The 24,938-nt window shown below is 46.5% G+C and overlaps 1 protein-coding gene and 1 non-coding gene across 2 annotated transcripts in view; one reads left to right on the top strand and one right to left on the bottom strand.

Moving 5' to 3' along the window:
- Positions 1-22,408, bottom strand: part of LOC126155272 (galactose mutarotase-like) — an 84,192-nt gene extending 61,784 nt beyond the window's left edge. Inside the window, exons 1-2 of the mRNA XM_049916217.1 lie at positions 22,174-22,408; positions 7,866-8,023 (exon numbers count right to left, since the gene is read on the bottom strand). Of these exons, the coding sequence (XP_049772174.1) occupies positions 7,866-8,023; positions 22,174-22,408 (393 nt within the window). The remainder of the gene's footprint in view (positions 1-7,865; positions 8,024-22,173) is intronic.
- On the top strand, positions 20,724-20,796 carry Trnaa-cgc (transfer RNA alanine (anticodon CGC)). The gene has a single exon. It is a non-coding gene; the product is annotated as a tRNA-Ala (tRNA).
- Positions 22,409-24,938: the final 2,530 nt, after the last annotated feature.

Below are 24,938 nucleotides of genomic sequence, written 5' to 3'. Positions count from 1 at the left end.
TTGGCCGTCGAATGGCGCTAGCTGCGCAGCATTTGTGCACCGCCGCCGTCAGTGTCAGCCAGTTTGCCGTGGCATACGGACCTCCATCGCAGTCTTTAACACTGGTAGCATGCCGCGACAGCGTGGACGTGAACCGTATGTGCAGTTGACGGACTTAGAGCGAGGGCGTATAGTGGGCATGCGGGAGGCCGGGTGGACGTACCGCCGAATTGCTCAACACGTGGGGCGTGAGGTCTCCACAGTACATCGATGTTGTCGCCAGTGGTCGGCGGAAGGTGCACGTGCCCGTCGACCTGGGACCGGACCGCAGCGACGCACGGATGCACGCCAAGACCGTAGGATCCTACGCAGTGCCGTAGGGGACCGCACCGCCACTTCCCAGCAAATTAGGAACACTGTTGCTCCTGGGGTATCGGCGAGGACCATTCGCAACCGTCTCCATGAAGCTGGGCTACGGTCCCGCACACCGTTAGGCCGTCTTCCGCTCACGCCCCAACATCGTGCAGCCCGCCTCCAGTGGTGTCGCGACAGGCGTGAATGGAGGGACGAATGGAGACGTGTCGTCTTCAGCGATGAGAGTCGCTTCTGCCTTGGTGCCAATGATGGTCGTATGCGTGTTTGGCGCCGTGCAGGTGAGCGCCACAATCAGGACTGCATACGACCGAGGCACACAGGGCCAACACCCGGCATCATGGTGTGGGGAGCGATCTCCTACACTGGCCGTACACCACTGGTGATCGTCGAGTGGACACTGAATAGTGCACGGTACATCCAAACCGTCATCGAACCTATCGTTCTACCATTCCTAGACCGGCAATGGAACTTGCTGTTCCAACGGGACAATGCACGTCCGCATGTATCCCGTGCCACCCAACGTGCTCTAGAAGGTGTAAGTCAACTACCCTGGCCAGCAAGATCTCCGGATCTGTCCCCCATTGAGCATGTTTGGGACTGGATGAAGCGTCGTCTCACGCGGACTGCACGTCCAGCACGAACGCTGGTCCAACTGAGGCGCCAGGTGGAAATGGCATGGCAAGCCGTTCCACAGGACTACATCCAGCATCTCTACGATCGTCTCCATGGGAGAATAGCAGCCTGCATTGCTGCGAAAGGCGGATATACACTGTACTAGTGCCGACATTGTGCATGCTCTGTTGCCTGTGTCTATGTGCCTGTGGTTCTGTCAGTGTGATCATGTGATATATCTGACCCCAGGAATGTGTCAATAAAGTTTCCCCTTCCTGGGACAATGAATTCTCGGTGTTCTTATTTCAATTTCCAAGAGTGTAGCTCGAAAGACTTGAATAAGCATTGTTTGCCGGGTCGTACTAAACACCTCGAGATATAGAGGGTGGACAAAAATATGGAAACACCAAAAACACAGAACATTACCATGACTAATACTGTGTAGCAAAAATCGTCGGCATTCAAAACGGCTACCAGTCGTCTTAGGACGGATACATGCCGGTCCTGTATTGTTTTTAAGGGAATCTTATAGATTCTTACTGCAAAATAAGGGTAAATTCGTGTAAAGATGATTGAAGTGGATATTGGTCATACACCCATCTCTCCTAAGTGTACCACCAAGGCTCAATAATATTGTGATCTTGTGACGGTGATGGCCAGGCGAGACGCGTACTCACAAATTCACAGCTGTACGATGCCAGCTGTGTGAACAGGAGCCCCGTCGTCCTGGAACACAGCCTCACCATTTAACATTGTACCATGAGATGGACCTGATCAACCACACTGGCCACATTCCTTTGGCAATAGTGCGACCTTACTGGGTACCCATGGGGTGCATGGAACACCGCGATATGGCTGCGCAAAGCACCACCGAACCCCCGCCATGTTTCATGATTGGGACGCAAGCTCGGCCATAAGTTGGAAACAGTGTGCAACAAGGCTCACCAACCAAATGACTTTCTTCCATTGCTCTATTGTCCAGGTTTTCTAGCTTTGCACAGCGTTTTCCTGTTACGGGTGGTTGTATCACTGATGAATGGCTTTAGAACTTCAGCTGGCCCTGCAATTCTCTGTTTATGTGGCACCCGTGGTGTTATTTTGGTGCTGAGTACCTCCCGCGAGGGCGATATTCAATTCTGCAGTGACTTTTGCATCTGTCATCCTCTTATTTATAGTCACAATTCTCGTCAATGGCCGTCGCCCTCGATCACTCAAAATACATATTCGTCCTCATTGTGAGTTAGCGGATGATGTTTTCCGCTTTCACTTTATGCGATATGAGTCTTCGATACGCTACAGCTTGATACGCAAACACCTCGGCTAACTTGGTTACGGAAGCATCCACCATACAAGTGCCAACCACTTACCCACGTTCGAATTCACATAGCTCTGAGTTAATGGACTCACAAATATATGTAACAAGGTGCTGATCACGACTGACACTTGCGATATATTGAGGACATTGCAAAGGTGCCGTTCACTGTCAAATACACTGAAGCGTCAAAGGAACTGGTATAGGCATGCGTATTGAAATACTGAGATGCGTAACAGACAGAATAGGGCGCTGCGATCGGCAACGCCTATATCAGACATGTCTCAGGTGCAGTTGTTAGATCGGCTACTGCTGCTACAAGGTGCATTCAAGTTCTAAGGCCACCGATTTTTTTTCTCCGGACTGGAAAGACATAGAAACATGCGCATTGTTTTAAAATGAGGCCGCGTTCATTGTCAATACGATGGCAGCACCGTACGGAAGATGGAATTTTACCGCCAGCGGAGAGAATGAGAACTGTTTTAAATACTTAAAATGGCGACGTTTTCCTTACTTGAACAGCGTGCAATCATTCGTTTTCTGAATTTGCGTGGTGTGAAACCAATTGAAATTCATCGACACTTGAAGGAGACATGTGGTGATGGAGTTATGGTGCGTTCGTGGGTGCGACAGTTTAATGAAGGCAGAACATCGTGTGACAACAAACCGAAACAACCTCGGGCTCGCACAAGCTGGTCTGATGACATGATCGAGAAAGTGGAGAGAATTGTTTTGGGGGATCGCCAAATGACTGTTGAACGGATCGCCTCCAGAGTTGGCATTTCTGTGGGTTCTGTGCACACAATCCTGCACGACGACCAGAAAATGCGAAAAGTGTCATCCAGGTGGGTGCCACGAATGCTGACGGACGACCACATGGCTGCCCGTGTGGCATGTTGCCAAGCAATGTTGATGCGCAACGACAGCATGAATGGAACTTTCTTTTCGTCGGTTGTGACAATGGATGAGACGTGGATGCCATTTTTCAATCCAGAAACAAAGCGCCAGTCAGCTCAATGGAAGCACACAGATTCACCGCTACCAAAAAAATTTCGGGTAACCGCCAGTGCTGAAAAAATGATGGTGTCCATGTTCTGGGACAGCGAGGGCGTAATCCTTACCCATTGCGTTCCAAAGGGCACAACGGTAACAGGTGCATCCTACGAAAATGTTTTGAAGAACAAATCCTTCCTGCACTGCAACAAATACGTCCGGGAAGGGCTGCGCGTGTGCTGTTTCGCCAAGACAACGCACCCGCACATCGAGCTAACGTTACGCAACAGTTTCTTCCTGATAACAACTTTGAAGTGATTCCTCATGCTCCCTACTCACCTGACCTGGCTCCTAGTGACTTTTGGCTTTTTCCAACAATGAAAGACACTCTCCGTGGCCGCACATTCACCAGCCGTGCTGCTATTGCCTCAGCGATTTTCCAGTGGTCAAAACAGACTCCTAAAGAAGCCTTCGCCACTGCCATGGAATCATGGCGTCAGCGTTGTGAAAAATGTGTACGTCTGCAGGGCGATTACGTCGAGAAGTAACGCCAGTTTCATCGATTTTGGGTGAGTAGTTAATTGTAAAAAGAATCGGAGGCCTTAGAACGTGAATGCACCTCGTACAATGGCATGTTATCAAAATTTAAGTGAGTTTGAACGTGGTGCTGTAGTCGGCGCACGAGCGATGGAGTAAAGCATTTCCGTGGTAAGGATATAGTTGGGATTTTCCCGTACGACCATTTCACGAGTGTACCGTTAATATCAGGAAGCCAGTAAAAAAACAAACCTCGGACATCGCTGCCGCTGGAAAAAGATCCTGCAAGAACGGGACCAACGACGACTGAAGACAATCGTTCAACGTGACAGAAGTGCAGCCCTTCCCCAAAACTGCTGCAGATTTCAATGCTGGGTCATCAACAAGTGTCAGCGTGCAAACCATTCAACGAAACATCATCGATATGGGCTTCCGAAGCCGAAGCCCCTCACGTGCACTCTTGATGACTGCACGACACAAAGCTTTACGTTTCGCCTGGGCGCATCAACATTGACATTGGACTGTTGATGGATGGAAACATGTTGCCTGGTCGCACGAGTCTCGTTTCAAATTCTATCGAGGGGATGGACGTCTACGGGTCACTAATCCATGGAACGTGCGTGACAGCAGGGGACACTTCATGCTGTTGGAGGCTCTGTAATGGTGTGGGGCGTGTGCAGTAGGAATGGTATGGGACCCCTTATACGTCTCGATACGACTCTGATAGGTGACACGTACATAAGCATCCTGTCTGATCACCTGCGTCAATTGATGTCTATTGTGAATTGGTGCATTCCGATTGACATTCCAGCAGGACAATGGAACACCTCACACGTCCAGAATTGCTACACAGTGGCTCCAGGAACACTCTTCCGAGTTTAAACACTTCAGCTGACCACCAAATTCCCGAGATATGAACATTATTGAGCATATTTTGGATGCCTTACAACGTGCTGCTCAGAAGAGATGTTCAACCCCTCGTACACGTAGGGATTTCTGGTCAGCCCTGTAGGATTCATGGTGTCAGTTCCTTCTAACACTGCTTCAGACGTTAGTCGAGTCCATGCCATATTGTGTTGCGGCACTTCAGCATGCTCACGGGGGCCCTGCAGGATATTAGGCAGGTGTACCAGTTTCTTTGGCTCTTCACTGTATAACAGTGCAAACTGCAGACTTGGCTAGCTTCTGCATGCATTTTCGAAGAGCCATTTCTCGCAATGTTTTCATATTTTTGTCAAACCCCTGTACTCTACTTGAAGTAGTTTGTGAGACACGAACAAACACACTTTTGTGGAACCAGCCTCAGCTTCACTCCAACCAGCATTCGTCGTCAGAACCTACATTTGTATCTGAAACTGCGTGCATGAGCCGGCCGGTGTGGCCGAGCGGTTCTAGGCGCGTCAGTCTGGAACCGCGCGACCGCTACGGTCGCAGGTTTGAATCCTGCCTCGGGCATGGATGTGTGTGATGTCCTTAGGTTAGTTAGGTTTAAGTAGTTCTAAGTTCTAGGGGACTGATGACCTTCGCTGTTAAGTCCCATAGTGCTCAGATCCATTTGAACCATTTTTTGCGTGCATGAGATTGGAATATTTATCGGTGAAAGTATGAGGTACCATTTGAGAAGTGAAATATTTACTGGGATTCATCTAATGGATAGTGACTTGTGTGAAAGGTTGCGTCTCATAACTCGCGATCACGAAATGGTGCAGGTCAAACGTTTGTCCCAATTCACACTTAAATACTGAATAAATGAGGCGGGAAAGTAGAAACGACAAATAGTAGTTATACTGAAACTGTACTGTTGACCTAAAACGATCATAATATTGAAACACATGTCCCCTTGGCGTCACAAAGACACGTGATCAGCTGCATCGAACGTGACACCTTCACATGAAATCAATTCCATAGACTACTTACAGTAAACCATTCAGCGAACTAAACTGATGAAATAACGTTTGAAATTCTTGTACAATATTTAGGATTTAGTGACAGAAGTCCAATTCTGTAACCAGGTTCGAATCTAGTGACGTCACACATCGTTAGCTGCATCGCGCGATGAATACATATTCGCTTCGCGATTCGTATCGAGTTTAGCAGGACGAAACCAATGTAAATCTAGCCGTAGCATGAAGAACCTCACGAATAATTTAACAGTGCGTCTTTGCACACGAACAGTCTCTTCATAAACCGAAATACACTCCTGGAAATTGAAATAAGAACACCGAGAATTCATTGTCCCAGGAAGGGGAAACTTTATTGACACATTCCTGGGGTCAGATACATCACATGATCACACTGACAGAACCACAGGCACATAGACACAGGCAACAGAGCATGCACAATGTCGGCACTAGTACAGTGTATATCCACCTTTCGCAGCAATGCAGGCTGCTATTCTCCCATGGAGACGATCGTAGAGATGCTGGATGTAGTCTTGTGGAACGGCTTGCCATGCCATTTCCACCTGGCGCCTCAGTTGGACCAGCGTTCGTGCTGGACGTGCAGTCCGCGTGAGACGACGCTTCATCCAGTCCCAAACATGCTCAATAGGGGACAGATCCGGAGATCTTGCTGGCCAGGGTAGTTGACTTACACCTTCTAGAGCACGTTGGGTGGCACGGGATACATGCGGACGTGCATTGTCCTGTTGGAACAGCAAGTTCCCTTGCCGGTCTAGGAATGGTAGAACGATGGGTTCGATGACGGTTTGGATGTACCGTGCACTATTCAGTGTCCCCTCGACGATCACCAGTGGTGTACGACCAGTGTAGGAGATCGCTCCCCACACCATGATGCCGGGTGTTGGCCCTGTGTGCCTCGGTCGTATGCAGTCCTGATTGTGGCGCTCACCTGAACGGCGCCAAACACGCATACGACCATCATTGGCACCAAGGCAGAAGCGACGCTCATCGCTGAAGACGACACGTCTCCATTCGTCCCTCCATTCACGCCTGTCGCGACACCACTGGAGGCGGGCTGCACGATGTTGGGGCGTGAGCGGAAGACGGCCTAACGGTGTGCGGGACCGTAGCCCAGCTTCATGGAGACGGTTGCGAATGGTCCTCGCCGATACCCCAGGAGCAACAGTGTCCCTAATTTGCTGGGAAGTGGCGGTGCGGTCCCCTACGGCACTGCGTAGGATCCTACGGTCTTGGCGTGCATCCGTACGTCGCTGCGGTCCGGTCCCAGGTCGACGGGCACGTGCACCTTCCGCCGACCACTGGCGACAACATCGATGTACTGTGGAGACCTCACGCGCCACGTGTTGAGCAATTCGGCGGTACGTCCACCCGGCCTCCCGCATGCCCACTATACGCCCTCGCTCAAAGTCCGTCAACTGCACATACGGTTCACGTCCACGCTGTCGCGGCATGCTACCAGTGTTAAAGACTGCGATGGAGCTCCGTATGCCACGGCAAACTGGCTGACACTGACGGCGGCGGTGCACAAATGCTGCGCAGCTAGCGCCATTCGACGGCCAACACCGCGGTTCCTGGTGTGTCCGCTGTGCCGTGCGTGTGATCATTGCTTGTACAGCCCTCTCGCAGTGTCCGGAGCAAGTATGGTGGGTCTGACACACCGGTGTCAATGTGTTCTTTTTTCCATTTCCAGGAGTGGAAGTCGAACAATCTCATGAAGAAACTGCAAGTTCGCGGCAACTGCAATTAACACAAACTAGCTGTCTCTACGAAACTAGGGCGTCGATGACCTCGCTGTTTAACGTCCTATTTCAAAAACCACCACCACCACTATCATCATCACCATCATCCAGGAAGCTCCTAGAACAAGATTATTTGAAAGCAAGTAGGCAGCGTTCGTTCCAATTGCCCGAGTGCCGATTGGTCAGCTCCCCTAAAACACGTGACCAACGGTTCCCCTACTAACACTGAGAGGCACACCACTAAGATCATGATTGCCTGTTGTCGATGACGGCTATAGAAAAATATCTGGAAAGCACTTGCAAATACTTCTCCCCGATATAAAGAAAAATTGAAAGTACCTATTTTAACAGGCATCCTTAAAGAGTTCACCCTAAGAAGAAGCAGTTACGGCGCACCTTGTGGAAGGCGGCGACCCCACCGTCGCGGTGGTGGTGGCCGTCGTTCTCGGTGACGAAGTGGATGTTCTCCCCGAGGCGGAAGCTGGCGCCGCCCACGCGCCCCGACACGCGGCCCATCACGCCGCTCAGCGACAGCGCCGAGTGCTCCACATAGTCTGCGCCACCACAACAACACCTCCACCACCCTCGTCTCATAGCGATAGGGACTGCAAGGCAAATCACTGGGAAGTTCATTGGCGTTTATCTGCTACCACTTCATATCCTTGTAGCTCTCAGTGAGAAACGAATAAATAAATTACGTGCTACATGGCCAAAAACTCTCTGGTCATCCCTCTTGGCGTGCCCTAAAGGATCTCCCAAAACTTTGGCATCATAAATTATGCATCAGAGCCAATTGACAAATACTGAAGTATGAAGCTAACTTTCGCATGACGTGTCACGGCCAATTAGAACGTAGCGGTCGTGCGTTTCCAGACTGTAGCGCCTAGAACCACGCGGCCACCCCGGCCGGCGAGCCTACAGACAGGGATAAATTAAAACGACGATATGAACCACACCGAAGGTCGAAGCTTGTAAGCGAATGATACCAAGTGTTTTTTGAAAGTGACTTCCCCCTCCATTGCCTGAGTTCTTGCCACATAAGGCTGCAGCAGAAGACAGCAGGAGTCATTACGTTTTAGACAAATTTTGATGTTACATAATTTTGCTTTTCCAGTGCTTTATTGCACAGCAGAATAGTAATTAAATGTAATTTTGTTAGAGCCGACTGGAATGACGATAAGTGGAACACGTCCGCCGGGTACGCAACGGCGGCGTAACTAATGTCAACACTAGCAAGAATTAAAGTACAAACAGGCAGAAGGCTTATTATCTCGCGAGAGAAGATCAGGAACACATGATTCAGCACTTAGACGACAGTGCAGAGCGGACACAATGCTCTTCTGTAATGGGGGTGCATGTAGTAACTTCACCAAGGGTTGACACAATAATGTCTTTCAGGCTGCAAACCTTGGCCCTGAAGTTCAACATTGGGTCAGCCAAGAACGCTGATGGGTTTAGAAAACGGGGGCACATTCGGTCACCATTAGAGGGGGAATGACGTCATTGACTGCTGTAAAACCCTCGCCTTCCTTCCACTCTCACTCAGATTTAGGCCATTCCATCTGCATCACTTATACCGATGGCAGGTGAGCTCTATTTTTTGCAGATTTCCCTGGTGAATACAACCAAGAGTCTACAGCCAACACCGTCTTGGAATCCACTGCTATGAATCCTCAGCCGTCTGACTGTGGAAGGAACTTCAACTTTATGAGTTGCACTCCTGCTGATCATAACGGGATATGAATGACGTTGTGGGATTGGACCAATTTTCCGTGAATGAAGAACCGATCTGTCCATCTGCGAGCTGTTCACCTTCGGAGCAGGGCGCCTTTGCTGCCATATTTTGGCAGTACAAGGACCCCCTTACCTGCTGTATGCTAGAACCGCCTCTCGGGCTGCCCTTCATACGACTTATAGGTTTTCCGTTCCCACACCATCTTGACATCTCGCAACAGGGGTATGCTGACTTTTGGGGCTGAGCTTAAGTGCACCTTCATTCAACGACAGCACTGAGGCCCCAGGAGACGTCTACAGCCATGTCAGGCTGTAACAACGCGCTTGTTCCCGGACTCTCCAACGACGAGGCGTGGTACTGACTCAGACAATGCCAGAGTCAATGCCTGCAAATTCCTTGGCGGATGCTGATGTGCTGCCTTGCGCCTTCGTGGACCAGTGGCTCACCACGGGCTGCTGCTAGGCAGTACTGGGAAGAAGACAGAGTTATTGTAAAACTCAGGGAAATATATGTCTGTTAAGTGAATGATGTCTCATTGGCGCCCTGGTGCTCCACAGGACATCACCACCGCACCTCCACTTGTCTACACTCCACTCATGTAGGAGGCCACTTCTGGTAGGCTCTGCAGCATCACGATTATATACGTAATATAGGGGTCAAGAAGAATTTGCGATTCTAACTGTCGGCTTTGACCAGTGATGTAATGGTCATGGATGCTGTGACACGACTTCTTGGTGCTCATTTTGAATTGGATTTATTCATATATCATTGTTTGTTGTTATATTTTAGTTGGTTGCGAAATTGTATTTCTAAAGTCTGCTGTGCATGGGAAACAAAAACTGTCTCTTGTATTTCGGCGCGAATTGAATATTTAGTCGATTTATCAGTCTTCCTTTCATTGTGATATGTTACAAATTCCTATTGTTTACCGTGGTCTCCTTCCTACTAGAACTGTAGTCACTTTTTCCGATATCTACTCTGTTTATTTCTTTTTCGACAAGTAGTTTATTTCTCATGAGTACATATATTCGGAACTGAGTATCACAATCGCCACTTGAGATGTATGGCTAAAGTCTATTTTTCTGTATTAACTTCGATTTATTTACAAGAAAAAGTTTTTTTCAATTTGTATTGTGTATCATGATTTCCACTAGCGCTACAGTCTGTTTTTACGAGACTCGATTCGACTTCTCTCCGACAAATACGTAGTTAAAGCTCTTACCTCTTTTCGACTTGCTACTGAAAATTCTGTATCTTCTACCTGCGTATGGAATTCTCCATTTGCCTTAAATAAGTGAAGAGTAATTCCCGATACTACCCACGATTTATGTAGAGGAAATATTTTTTTGTGCGCACTCCGTCCCTTTAGTCCAAAAAGTCACGCGACCACCACTTAACAGTGTCTCCACACAACTGATTGGTCAAATTTGTATCTCCGATCATAGTTACTGTGTAAAGTGGCTGTAATTTCGCACCTTACAAGCACTCTTCCACATACTCTGCCGCGATCTACAACCACATTAGGTATTATTTGACAGGTAGTACATCGTATATATGAATATTTAAAGGAGACTGACATTGTCACGTACACCTTGTAAATAATTGTTAACGCCTATTGCATGAAAGTGACAGAGTGTCTTTACTACCATACTAGTAGAGGTTGGAACACCAGTGGAAATGAAATGGCAGGCGGAACTCAAGCCCTGGGTGGAAGGCCCACACAGGTGTGTTGGTCCTGCTTAAACACAAGAAACAGCAAGACGGATGTCGTAGCACCTAAGCGCTGGAGCACAATAGAGTTGCGACCGCCCGGTTTTGTAGCCGAACCAGAAGGATTATACTTCGGAAACTACGGAAATCTTGGACGCAGGTGGGAGGAACGAAGAAGCGGCACCTCGGAAACCGCGCAGGCTGAATTATTTCCAAGGATTTCTACTCAGAAGCGTACCATTGTACGAGTATAGGTTTTTCCTCGCAAACTTTCCGCGTTGGATGTCAAAAGACTAGAGTCTGGTTGGTCGGCGTTCGGAAGAATCTGAAGAGAGGGAGAATATTCCGAGGTTTCGGGAATATGGTTCGTTTTCGGAATGACGATGGTGGGGAGCCTAGCCTTGCTGGGAAGCCAGCGTTGGAGAGACGTTGTCTTCCATTTTTGAGCTCCCGGGTGTGACGGTCGCTCAGTATCAGCTTCTTATTGGTACGGAGGGACTTGCTGTCTCTGCTCTCACGAGATTTTATAGTTGGAACTTTTAGGCACTGTACTGTTGTGAGCTTACACGATTCTGGACTTCGCCTCCGGGTTGGAAGTCGTCGTTGAGTAAGCAACGTTCAGCGATTGAGAGTACGTCTTCTGCCTATACTTACGTTGAGACGTTATCCGTCCTTGTGGCTGGGAGTTCGTGTTTCTCGTCTGTAGAACACAGAGAGGAGAAGACAATATTAGAGTATAGTAGTCAGAGGACCGCCTTCAGCCGTCCTACTCTTTGAAAGAGTTTATTTTGTCGCTGGAGTTCTTCCACCATCGCAGACGTGTACGAGAACCATCACTCCGGCGCACCAGACGCAGTACATACGGTGATATTGCTAATTGCTTTGGCTTATTAGGGGCTATATGGCTAAACAGCTGTGATCACGTAGGATTTATTTCCACTAACGTTGCACTCCATTTTAGATCATCTTTAAAAGTAGTGTCTTCTTGTGTTTGGTACATAGATGATGTCAGTCATTTCGCGTTATTTATATTAGATCGCGCAGTCATAATAAAAGAGCAGATTTGTTCAATGGATCAGTAATTTTAGTTAGGAAATATAAACATTTGTAATAAAGATTGTTTTTAATATAAAATAAATGTATAAGCAGCAACAACGTTTATCATTATTATAATTAGTTCCCTTAATCATTCATTTCTGTTTAGGTTGGAATTTATATGTTAAAGAGCATTAAGAGATCCTAAGATATGCTTCCGGGGGTAGACAGACAGGGCCAAATCTTCATTTTAGCGTTTATTATTTTCCGTTGCCCACAGTCATTTAACACCCGCCTGCAGTACATTCTTGGAGCTGCACTCACGTCGCTTACTCCCCAGGAATAAAATCATTCTCGTATCTTTCTGTACGGATGCTTGTAAGATACCAGGTCACAACGTCGCCTAATATGACAGTTTTGACAGTGACGGCGCTGTGTCGTCTGCTGTTGAGTCGTAAACATAGGAGGTAAGTTGCGAGGTGATTGTCGGGCCACACAGATAAGCGCGAACAGAGTGAATGCTGCCTGGAATTCCCGACGAGGGGAGAGAAGAGGAACTGAGAAACCGCCAGCCAAAGTACGCCAAAATAGTGAGTTTGTGGTTGTACTTGAGAGTAAAATATAGACCCACCAAAAATACTAAAATCGCGTCCACAAGAACTACAATAAATCTGAGAACGGTTTTAAAATCGCTAGACACGGACAATTCCTTGAAAATTATTACCGTGTTTGTACCACTTCTACAAAATAAATTATTAACAATTGTACGTAAATCATTCAGTTATAACAATAGATACCAACATTTTGCCTGTGCATGAAACCCGTTAACAAATGAATATGTTCGGCATAAGGGTAAGTTAAACCACCTGTTTATTATAAACAGAATTCTTCGATTACTACTGCTGTGCGCCCAAAACAAAGTTCTCCACATATACACCAAATAGTCAGCCTCTGCAGGGAGAGTTTATACTAATATTTGTCCGTGTTTATTTAATGCTAAATCTGCGTGTTAGTATTTGTAAGAAAGCATTTGATTAACGTAGAGCGGAACCGGCGAGAAAGAATAAAGGAGCACTTTTGACTAGCGATGGCGGTTCCGATTTATGCAACGTTAAAAGTGTAAGTAGAAAATGAGTCATATGACAATGTGTAAATTTAAATACATGTGTACAAAATTATATGCTATATGTACATGAAATATTTAGAGCTTGCGAAATGACTGTGTAAACTAATGATGGTCAGGTATATAGATATTCATTTGAGCAAGGTGATACGTCGCGTGACAGCGTGTAGGGCTGGTATCTTTGTCAATTGGTCTTTTGCTGTTGATAGTTGCTGGGTTAAGATCGACAGAGTAGCGAAGGCGGAGCTCGTGTTCGATGGTGTTCTGAGTCATGCATGATCCTATATACGTTTAGTTAGTCATTTTCCTTACATCGGTTGGTGATTTTGAGACATAGAAACTGCGAACGTTAAGAAAGTTAAATGACCTACATTCAAGTGATGAACTGTTTATTGCAAGGAGCTTTGATTGAATTGGTAAAGTGCTAGGAAATTTGTGGTTTTAACTGAATTTAACAACGCTTTTGGTTTATGGTAGGCATTGCCTTCAAGTGCTCTACTCGCTCTGCTAGAACAATTGTTTCTGATTTAATCTATACTACTGTGAATAGTATTACCCTGTGCAGGGCCATCATTCAGAGAAAATTTGTCTTTTGTGAGTAAATCAGCACTAAAATTCAGACATGTGGTCATCGTACATTATTATCTTGAGGGATTATTACCTTAATTCCCTGTTATTTAATCACTTATATTTTATTTTTGTTATTTACTTATACCTCCCCCCATGAACCATGGACCCTGCCGTTGGTGGGGAGTCTTGCGTGCCTCATCGATACAGATAGCCGTACCGTAGGTGCAACCACAACGGAGGGGTATCTGTTGAGAGGCCAGACAAACATGTGGTTCCTGAAGAGGGGCAGCAGCCTTTTCAGTAGTTGCAGGGGCAACAGTCTGGATGATTGACTGATCTGGCCTTGTAACACTAACCATAACGGCCTTGCTGTGCTGGTGCTACGAACGGCTGAAAGCAAGGGGAAACTACAGCCGTAATTTTTCCCGATGGCATGCAGCTTTAATGTATGATTAAATGATGATGGCGTCCTCGTGGGTAAAATATTCCGGAGGTAAAATAGTGCCCCATTCGGATTTCCGGACGGGGACTACTCAGGAGGATGTCGTTATCAGGAGAAAGAAAACTGGCGTTCTTTTGGTCAGGTGAATATAGGACTATAAATACAAAATCAAATATGCGTAATGCTGGAGTAGGTTTAATAATGAATAAAAAAATAGGAGTGCGGGTAAGTTACTACAAACAGCATAGTGAATGCATTATTGTGTCCAAGATAGACGCGAAGCCCACGCCTACTACAGTAGTACAAGTTTATATGCCAACTAGCTCTGCAGATGACGAACAATTTGATGAAATGTATGATGAGATAAAAGAAATTATTCAGGTAGTGAAGGGAGACGAAAATTTAATAGTCATGGGTGACTGTAATTCGATAGTAGGAAAACGAAGAGAAGGAAATGTAGTAGGTGAATATGGAATGGTGGTAAGAAATGAAAGAGGAAGCCGCCTGGTAGAATTCTGCCCAGAGCATAACTTAATCATAGCTAACACTTGGTTCAAAAATCATGAAAGAAGGTTGTATACATGGAAGACGCCTGGAGGTACTGGAAGGTTTCAGATAAATTATATAATGGTAAGACAGAGATTTAGGAACCAGGTTTTAAATTGTAAGACATTTCAAGGGGCAGATGTGGACTCTGACCACAATATATTAGTTATGAACTGTAGATTAAAACTGAAGAAACTGCAAAAAGGCAGGAATTTAGGGAGATGGGAGTTGGATAAACTGACAGAACCAGAGGTTGTAGAGAGTTTCAGGGAGAACATAAGGGAACGATTGACAGGAGTGGGGGAAAGAAATACAGTAGAAGAAGAATGGGTAGCTTTGAGGGATGAAGTAGTGAAGGCAGCAGAGGATCAAGTAGGTAAAAAGACGAGAGCTAGTAGAAATCCTTGGGTAACAGAAGGGATATTGAATTTAATTGATGAAAGGAGAAAATATAAAAATGCAGTAAATGAAGCAGGCAAAAAGGAATACAAACGTTTCAAAAATGAGATCGACAGGAAGTGCAAAACGGCTAAGCAGGGATGGCTAGAGGAAAATGTAAGGATGGAGAGGTATATATCACTAGGTGTAAGATAGATACTGCCTACAGGAAAATTAAAGAGACCTTTGGAGAAAAGAGAGCCACTTGTATGAATATCAAGAGCTCAGATGGAAACCCATTTCTAAGCAAAGAAGGGAAAGCAGAAAGGTGGAAGGAGTGTATAGAGGGTCTGTACAAGGGCGATGTACTTGAGCACAGTATTATGGAAATCGAAGAGGGTGTAGATGAAGATGAAATGGGAGATATGATACTGCGTGAAGAGTTTGAGAGAGCCCCGGAAGTAGACCACATTCCATCAGAATTACTAACAGCCTTGGGAGAGCCAGCCCTGACAAAACTCTATCATATGGTGAGCAAGATGTATGAGACAGGCGAAATACCTTCTTCAAGAAGAATACAATAATTCCAACCCCAAAGAAAGCAGGTGTTGACAGATGTGAAAATTACCGAACTATCAATTTAATAAGTCACGGCTGCAAAATACTAACGCGAATTCTTTACAGACGAATGGAAAAACTGGTAGAAGCCGACCTCGGGGAAGATCAGTTTGGATTGGATCACGTGAGGCAATACTGACCCTACGACTTATCTTAGAAGATAGATTAAGGAATGGCAAACGTACGTTTATAGCATTTGTAGACTTGGAGAAAGCTTTTGACAATGTTGACTGGAATACTCTCCTCCAAATTCCGAAGGTGGCAGGGGTAAAATACAGGGAGCGATAGGCTATTTACAATTTGTACAGAAACCAGATGGCAGTTATAAGAGTCGAAGGGTATGAAAGGGAGTATCGTTTTGGCATTAGCGACTCTCCAAGTTCATGAAGACCTTCGGTGTTTGATGAAGATTGTTGGAACCAGAGCAGGCCACGGTGTACCAAACTTCACGAGTGCAGCGTGTGCTGACCGTGTGGGGGCGAAGGCACGGCCTGTCACTCGGAAGTACTCGGAACAGTGCGACATTTCATTTAGCATTACAGAGCGGAATTTTTCGGTCGCCAAAACTCTCTGAGAATCGTAGTTTCAGCGCTGTTTGCAGTTCGCTATTTGTTCGTGATATGAACGACGTCCACAGGTCCTGCGGCTGCTTGCAGAAAAAGAGACAGTCTGGAAATCTGTCTTCACAATCAATTAAAATGAATGGGAATGGCAGAACAGGGAGGAGAATTCTAAAATCGCATAAGCGACAGGTACTATATATTTTCTACGAAACGACTTTACAGTACCATGCAGAAAGAAATTAAAGATTTAGTTGACAATGAAAAAGCAAAAAATTGCCAGACAGGTTCCATTATTCTGTACATCAAGAAGCACCATGTGCCAAATTCAGAGGCATTGAACACGTGATGAAATTGGTGTTACGAACAGTAAAATTTCTGAAATCGCACACATTGTCCCATTGCATTTGCAACAGTTTCCAATGGAACTGAGTGAGGGTACGCAGACTTTACATATCACTGCATAGTACGTCAAAGTACGTTGGTTAAGTCAGGGAGCATGCCTCGAACGATTTTTAGACTTAAAAGTAGCTATTGTTGAATTTATGAAGGAAAAAGGAGTGCAGAAAGGAAAATTAGAACATCCGGAATGGATTGCAGACTTCAGTGCACACTGCCCACAGCATGACATTGCAAAGTAAGTATTTTCTGATTTGATGGGAACGCATTTAAAAAGAAAATCGCGTTGTAGGAGGGACACATTTGGTTTTGAGGACACTGTCAGTCTTACATCTATTTTCCAGCTGTTTTCGAGACAGTTCGCCGTTTCAGCTGAAAGCACCCCTTTGCATGTGAAGATGTAACTGACTGACCTGCAAGGTAATTCCAGTTTTAATGACAAATATTTTTGCGTTCAAACTGTTCAGGACGTCTACATTACTTTCTTTAGGTAGAGTTTCCAAGTCTCCATAACAAGGTTGCAAAAGAGCTACTATATTTTGATGGACATATTTATGTGAAAGACCTTTTTTCGAGTATGAAACTAAGTAAGGCACTATTACGTGGCAACTTGAGTGCGGAACTCTGTGAAATCGTCTGCGTCTGTCAATACGCCGACAGTCTATGGCACATAAAAATTATATTATGTTTGCATAGCGGCAAAAGTAATTAAATAATACTGAAAGTTTCCTTCATGAGCCGGCCGGAGTGGCCGTGCGGTTCTAGGCACTACAGTCTGGAACCGAGAGACCGCTACGGTCGCAGGTTCGAATCCTTCCTCGGGCATGGATGTGTGTGATGTCCTTAGGTTAGTTAGGTTTAATTAGTTCTAAGTTCTAGGCGACTGATGACCTCAGAAGTTAAGTCGCATAGTGCTCAGAGCCATTTGAACCATTTTTTTCCTTCATGATCCATATTGTTGAGAAATGTGAAATATAAAACAAGGTCTTATACAGTGCAATTGCAAGGAAATTTAAATGTGCCGAGTTCGCAGCTTCCCCTCTTATCTCTCGTCACGTTGAGACAGCGTGCCGTGGTGAGGGAGGAAACGTGAAGCGAGGCTGATCGTATGGCACTGTTGCCCGGGCACAGCCTGTGAGCCGAAATCTTGACTCGCCCCTGGTTTAAATGCTTTAATCCAGAATGATCCATGTCAGTATATTTGAGAACTGGGAAAAGTGACGAACTGTGATCATTCCACTATCATGCGCCATTTGCATGCAATGTGGAAGGTCAAAAATTGGGCATACGGGTGCCGCATGCCCTAAGCCAAAATCACGAGGATCAGCGGGTGGCCATATGGACATCTCTGTTTTATAGTCATCAGTTGGCTTGTGAACAAGACCGACCATTCCTATCCTGTATTGTTATTGATGACAAGAAATGGTGTGTTTATACTGACATAAGGAAAACAGGTTGAGCCTAAGCAAAGCAGAAATTTTCCATACAAAGATGTGCGCACGTGCACAAAAGATCATGTTACGCATCGAGTGGAACAGCGACGGTGTGATGTTGTACTGCCGCGCCCTTGTGGCCGAGCGGTTCTAGGCGCCACAGTCTGGAACTGCGTGACCGCTACGGTCGCAGGTTCGAATCCTGCCTCGGGCATGGTTGTGTGTGATGTCCTTAGGTTAGTTAGGTTTAAGTAGTTCTAAGTCTAGGGGACTGATGACCTTAGATGTTAAGTCCCATAGTGCTTAGAGCCATCTGAACCATTTGAGCTACTCCACACACTTCTGCTAGACTGACAAAAAGCACTATGCTGGAGTTCGGTTAGGAGGTCGTTCCACATTGACCTTATTCACCTGACTTTACGCCCTCAGATTTTTACTCTCCCCGCTCTCTATCGAACAATCTTAAAATAAGAATGAGATTTTCACTCTGCAGCGGAGTGTGCGCTGATATGAAACTTCCTGGCAGATTAAAACTGTGTGCCCGACCGAGACTCGAACTCGGGACCTTTGCCTTTCGCGGGCAAGTGCTCTACCAACTGAGCTACCGAAGCACGACACACGCCCAGTACTCACTGGTTCGCAGGAGAGCTTCTGTAAAGTTTGGAAGGTAGGAGACAGGGTACTGGCAGAAGTAAAGCTGTGAGTACGGGGCGTGAGTCGTGCTTCTGTAGCTCAGTTGGTAGAGCACTTGCCCGCGAAAGGCAAAGGTCCCGAGTTCGAGTCTCGGTCGGGCACACAGTTTTAATCTGCCAGGAAGTTTCAATATTAAAATAACTTCGTTTTCGGAATAAAATGCTCTCCAAACATGGCTCGACAAGTTTTTCTCTTCAAAGCCACGTGATTTCTACAGTAGCGGAATATAAAAATTATCGAAGGGTTGGCAGACTGCTGTAAACAGTGAAGGAGAATATATAATTGATGACTAAAGTCTGTGTTATGTGTACCTGTGGTGTTTATTAAACTTATAGAAAAACGCTACGAACTTATGCACCAGCTTTCCAAGCAATATTTCTCTTTTTTATATATGACTGATCGTAATAGCTGTAATTCGAACTATCTGTTTTCCCAGTGTAGTAAATCCTCGTACGAAAACTTTCTCTGTTGTTGTGTTTCAGAATATCGGCAGTGGTTTGACTTTATAGCAGTCAAGTTGTTTACCTCGTTTGTCACACGTTCAGTCTGTCACTGGTCGAAGCCGACGGCTAGTATAGCATTTTGCTGTTTATCGTAATATGGTAGACAGTGTTGTTTGCTCTATAACAAACCGCTGTTGTAATTGTGTGGGATAGAAATTACCGGCGGTAATTTAATAGAATGATTGCCCATCGAAGTCGCGGAATCTAATCGATACATATCGAACGTGCGATTGTAAAACGATCATGCGACTCTGGTGGCGGGCGTTATGATCGTCATTTTTATCTTTTTTCCGTCGTTCCCTTAGTTTCTCTAAGTTACATACCTCCGCGAATTATTTGTGAGTCGCTAGGGAAACCCAGACGAATTATGTCGGTAGTGAGTGGGATGTCTGGTGTTCTTGACGTTTGTTCGGCGGATTCTCTCATATGGAAAAATCTAATTCCATGCGTATCCAGCGTAGAAAATTGTTTCACTTTTTGTCGGAAATATGGAGTACTACTGGACGAGGAAAGAAGGTACTGTGAAGACTGTGGTGGTGCGGAGTGTGTAAAACTTCATTAAGAAGCGTTTCGATGCTGAAATCCCGTTAAAATTTCATTGCAGACAGTGCGGAAAACTGAGTACCAGCAAGAATACACGGTTAGAATCTTCCAAATTATCGATACAGACCAGCGTAATTCTTCTATCTTGCTGGATTCGAGATTACACCTTGCAAGGAACAGTATCGGAAACTGAGTTACCTGCTACTGTCGTGTGCGACTATTCCGGGTTTTGCAGAGAAGTGTGTTATGTGGTAGTGGCGAACGACAGTGTACCTATTGGTGGACCGAGTAAAGTTGTTGAAGTGGACGAATCTCACATAGCAAGAAGGAAGAACCATAGAGGACGACCTTCAAAGAGTGAATTCGAACATATTACGCTATTCCGTGGAATAGAACGACAGTGCCGGAAGTGTCACAGTATTGTGCAGAGACAAGATCACTTTAGGGCGTCTGGTGAAGGACTTCATACTGCCTGGTAGCAAAGTCATTAGAGACGGGTTTCAGTCCTGCAAGACACACAAAGCAGAAGGATTCGACCACGAGTTCGTCAACCACTCTGTAGAGTTCGTGTGTTCGGATGACGCCAGTGTGCACGCGCAGAACATCGAGCGACTATGGAAATCCGTGAAGTCTTCCATTAAAAGAGAAGGGCGTTCAGGACAAAGAGACGGACTACACTTGTTTCAGTAACTCTATTTCCAAAAACTGCGTTTGCATGATATTGGCAGAGTTTACCCAGGCTATGGAAAACGGGGAATTGTTCCCGTAGCGTACACATCACACGGACTTTCACATGACGACAACACCGACGACGAGTAAGGTAAGTCGTCTCCTTTGTAATTACAAGTATTTTTGTAACGTTCTTCTCTTGTCGTTGCTGTAGTGACCACCGTAAACATACTCATAACGCCCGCCACCAGAGCCGCAGGATGGATTTACAATCGCACTTTCGATATACAGGGACCGAGCGAGGTGGCGCAGTGGTTAGCGCACTGGACTCGCATTCGGGAGGACGACGGTTCAATCCCGTCTCCGGCCATCCTGATTTAGGTTTTCCGTGATTTCCCTAAATCGCTTCAGGCAAATGACGGGATGGTTCCTTTGAAAGGGCACGGCCGATTTCCTTCCCCATCCTTGCCTCACCCGAGCTTGCGCTCCGTCTCTAATGACCTCGTTGTCGACGGGACGTTAAACACTAATCTCCTCCTCCTCGATATACAGGGTGTCCTAGCTATCTTGTCCACCCAAAATATCTCTGGAACAATAACAGCTATTGGAAAACGACATTCACCGGTATCAATGTAGGGCTGGGGCCCATGAATGTACATATTTGGAAACATTCTAAAACGAAAGCATATGTGTTTTTTAACACAAACTTATGTTTTTTTAAATGGACCTCCTATATTTTTTCTTCAGCAATCCATAGCATGACAAAGAACATACACAATGGCGTTGATTGCATCGCAATATTCCCATTACATCCCGAGATATTGAGACGCGAAGTTGACGCTTGAAACACCCGACATGCGCTGCTAGCGCACGTCCTGAAGCTCAAGCGTGAACCCCATGCTGCCCGTAAACGCGATGTGATTGACATGTGTAATCACACCTCCATACTTATCAAGAGGTCCGAAACGAATAATACGGTCTGCTGCCATCAACTCTCATAAGCACATAATGGTTTCCCTCTTGCACGTTTTACGTATCTACGTACACAATATCAACCAGTACCGATCGGTGTACACCCGTCAGGTTGTCTTATTTATCCTGCATACCCAAAATAAGGTTTATCTAATGCGTTATATGACCCAAAGTGCCTGTCATGTTACAGAACCGCATCACCCCTAGCCTATGTGATAAATACCTGCTGGAATGTACGACTTTAATGCAGGATGGCAGCAGACCGTATTATTCGTCTCGGACCTCTTGATAAGTATGGAAGTGTGATTACGCATGTCAATCACATCGCGATTACGGGCAGCATGGGGTTCACGCCTGAGCCTCAGGACGTGCGCTAGCAGCGCATGTCGGGTGTTTCAAGCGTCAACTTCGCGTCTCAATATCTCGGGATGTAATGGGAATATTGCGATGCAATCAACGGCATTGCGTATGTTCTTTGTCATGCTATGGATTGCTGAAGAAAAAATATAGGAGGTCCATTTAAAAAAAACATAAGTTTGTGTTAAAAAACACATATGCTTTCGTTTTAGAATGTTTCCAAATATGTACATTCGTGGGCCCCAGCCCTACATTGATACCGGTGAAAGTCGTTTTCCAATAACTGTTATTGTTGCAGAGATATTTTGGGTGGACAAGATAGCTGGGACACCCTGTATATCGTTTGACCTCGACGACTTCGATAGGCAATCATTCTTGGAAATTACCGAGGCAGTGGAGTGAGCAGTGGCGGTGAGACCTCGCAGGCTGTCAAAGCCGAGCACGATGTCCTCGACGGCGCCTCGGCGGTCGGGCAGCGAGAGCGCGGTCACGGCGGCGCCGAGAGTGACCACCTGGAAGGAGAGGCCGCGGCCGCTGTCCAGCGCGAAGCGGCGCACGGCCTGCCGCTCGCCGGTCCGCTCGTCCTCCAGCACGCCGAACCGGTCCTCCGTCACCGTCAGGCTCGTCGCCCCCGGGCACCGCCTCGACGTCATCATGCCTGCCCCACGCCTGCCGCTGCCAACGAGCTCTTCTGTTGCCGGGCGACCTCACTTCCAGTGCACACTAATTATTACGCGAATACAGCGAAGCAGCGCCACTGACCCTGTGTCTTTATCCTCGAAGATATGAGGGACAGTCAGCTGAAAAAGGGACAGACGGAAAAAGTAACTAATCTGTTTCAAAACGCATCGCCATAATTGTTACTACATTTATCCCACTGTGAGACAAGACGGTCACTGTCTTCGTGGAAAAATGATTGCGGTTACCTGAGGAATAATGACAGAACCCAGGCTTGCACCTCATCGTCCGAATCAAATCGACGTCCGCGAACGTCTTTCATGAAAGCTCCAAAAATACGGAAACCGAATGGCGAGACATCGGACTGTAAGGAGGATGTGTAAGGGCTTCCCAGCGAACTTGTGCAGCGTAGTCGACATATGTGGACGAGGCCACACGTTGCCAAAGTTATTTCGACTACGCTGCGGAAGTTCATTGTGAAGCCCTTACACATCCTCCTTACAGTCCCGATGTCTCCTCATGCGTTTCCATGTTTTTGGAGCTCTGATGAAAAATGTTCGCGGACGTCGATTTGATTTGGACGATGAGTTGCACACGTAGGTAGATCATGATTCCTCAGGCAACTGCAAACGTTTTCCATGAAGGCACTGACCGTCTTGTCTCACTGCGGAATAAATATACACTACTGGCCATTAAAATTGCTACATCAAGCAGAAATGCAGATGATAAACGGGTATTCATTGGACAAATATATTATACTAGAACTGACATGTGATTACATTTTCACGCAATTTGGGTGTATAGATCCTGAGAAATCAGTACCCAGAACAACCACCTCTGGCCGTAACAGCGGCCTTCATACGCCTGGGCATTGCGTCAAACAGAACGTGGGTGGCGTGTGCAGGTACAGCTGCCCATGCAGCTTCAACACGATACCACAGTTCATCAAGAGTAGTGACTGGCGTCTTGTGACGAGCCAGTTGCTCGGCTACCATTGACCGGAATTTTTCAGTTGGTGAGAGATCTGGAGAATGTGCTGGCCAGGGCAGCAGTCGAACATTTTCTGTATCCAGAAAGGACCGTACAGGACCTGCAACATGCGGTCGTGCATTATCTTGCTGAAATGTAGGGTCTCCCAGAGATCGAATGAAGGGTAGAGCCACGGGTCGTAAGACATCTGAAATGTAACGGCCACTGTTCAAAGTGCCGTCATTGGGAACAAGAGGTAACCGAGACGTGTAACCAATGGCACTCCATACCATCACACCGGGTGATACGTCAGTATGGCGATGACGAATACACGCTTCCAATGTGCGTTCACCGCGATGTCGCCAAACACGGATGCGACCATCATGATGCTGTAAACAGAACCTGGATTCATCCGAAAAATGACATGTTTCTATTCGTGCACCCAGGTTCGTCGTTGAGTACACCATCGCAGGCGCTCCTGTCTGTGATGCAGCGTCAAGGGTAACCGCAGCGCCGGCCGCGGTGGTCTAGCGGTTCTAGGCGCTCAGTCCGGAGCCGCGCGACTGCTACGGTCGCAGGTTCGAATCCTGCCTCGGGCATGGACGTGTGTGATGTCCTTAGGTTAGTTAGGTTTAAGTAGTTCTACGTTCTAGGGGACTGATGACCATGGATGTTAAGTCCCATAGTGCTCAGAGCCATTTTTGTAACCGCAGCCATGGTCTCCGAGCTGATAGTCCATGCTGTTGCAAACGTTGTCGAACTGTTCGTGCAGATGGTTGTGGTCTTGCACGCGTCCCCATCTGTTGACTCAGGGATCGAGACGTGGCTGCACGATCCGTTACAGCCATGCGGATAAGATGATTGTCATCTCGACTGCTAGTGATACGAGACCGTTGGGATCCAGCACGGCGTTCCGTATTACCCTCCTGAACTCACCGATTCCGTATTCTGCTAACAGTCATTTGATCCAACGCGAGCAGCAATGTCGCGATACGATAAACCGCAATCGCGATAGGCTACAATCCGACCTTTATCAAAGTCGGAAACGTGATGGTACGCATTTCTCCTCCTTACACGAGGCATCACAACAACGTTTCACCAGGCAACGCCGGTCAACTGCTGTTTGTGTATGAGAAATTGGTTGGAAACTTTCCTCATGTCAGCACGTTGTAGGTGTCACCAGCGGCGCCAACCTTGTGTGAATGCTCTGAAAAGCTAATCATTTGCATATCACAGCATCTTCTTCCCGTCGGTTAAATTTCGCGTCTGTAGCACTTCATCTTCGTGGTGTAGCAATTTTAATGGCGAGTAGTGTATTACAGTTACGACGGTAAGTTTTGAAATAATAAAAAGTTTACTTAACGTTTTCCGTCTGTCTCATTTTCATTCATGAGAAGTTCTTTGACGAAGAAGGATAGTATCGTACAGTTTGGGGACATGAGTTCTCGGAGCACTGTAACCCAAGGGGCCACCATGATGTCACGGAAGATCCGACAAAACTCGACTGGTAGTCCATCGGGACCTGGAGACTTATTC

The sequence above is a fragment of the Schistocerca cancellata genome, chromosome 2 (assembly GCF_023864275.1).
Source record: "Schistocerca cancellata isolate TAMUIC-IGC-003103 chromosome 2, iqSchCanc2.1, whole genome shotgun sequence".
Taxonomy (NCBI): Eukaryota; Metazoa; Arthropoda; class Insecta; order Orthoptera; family Acrididae; genus Schistocerca; species Schistocerca cancellata.
The sequence above is the reverse complement of the archived record's forward strand: the minus strand, read 5'-3'. Positions and strand labels throughout refer to the sequence as shown.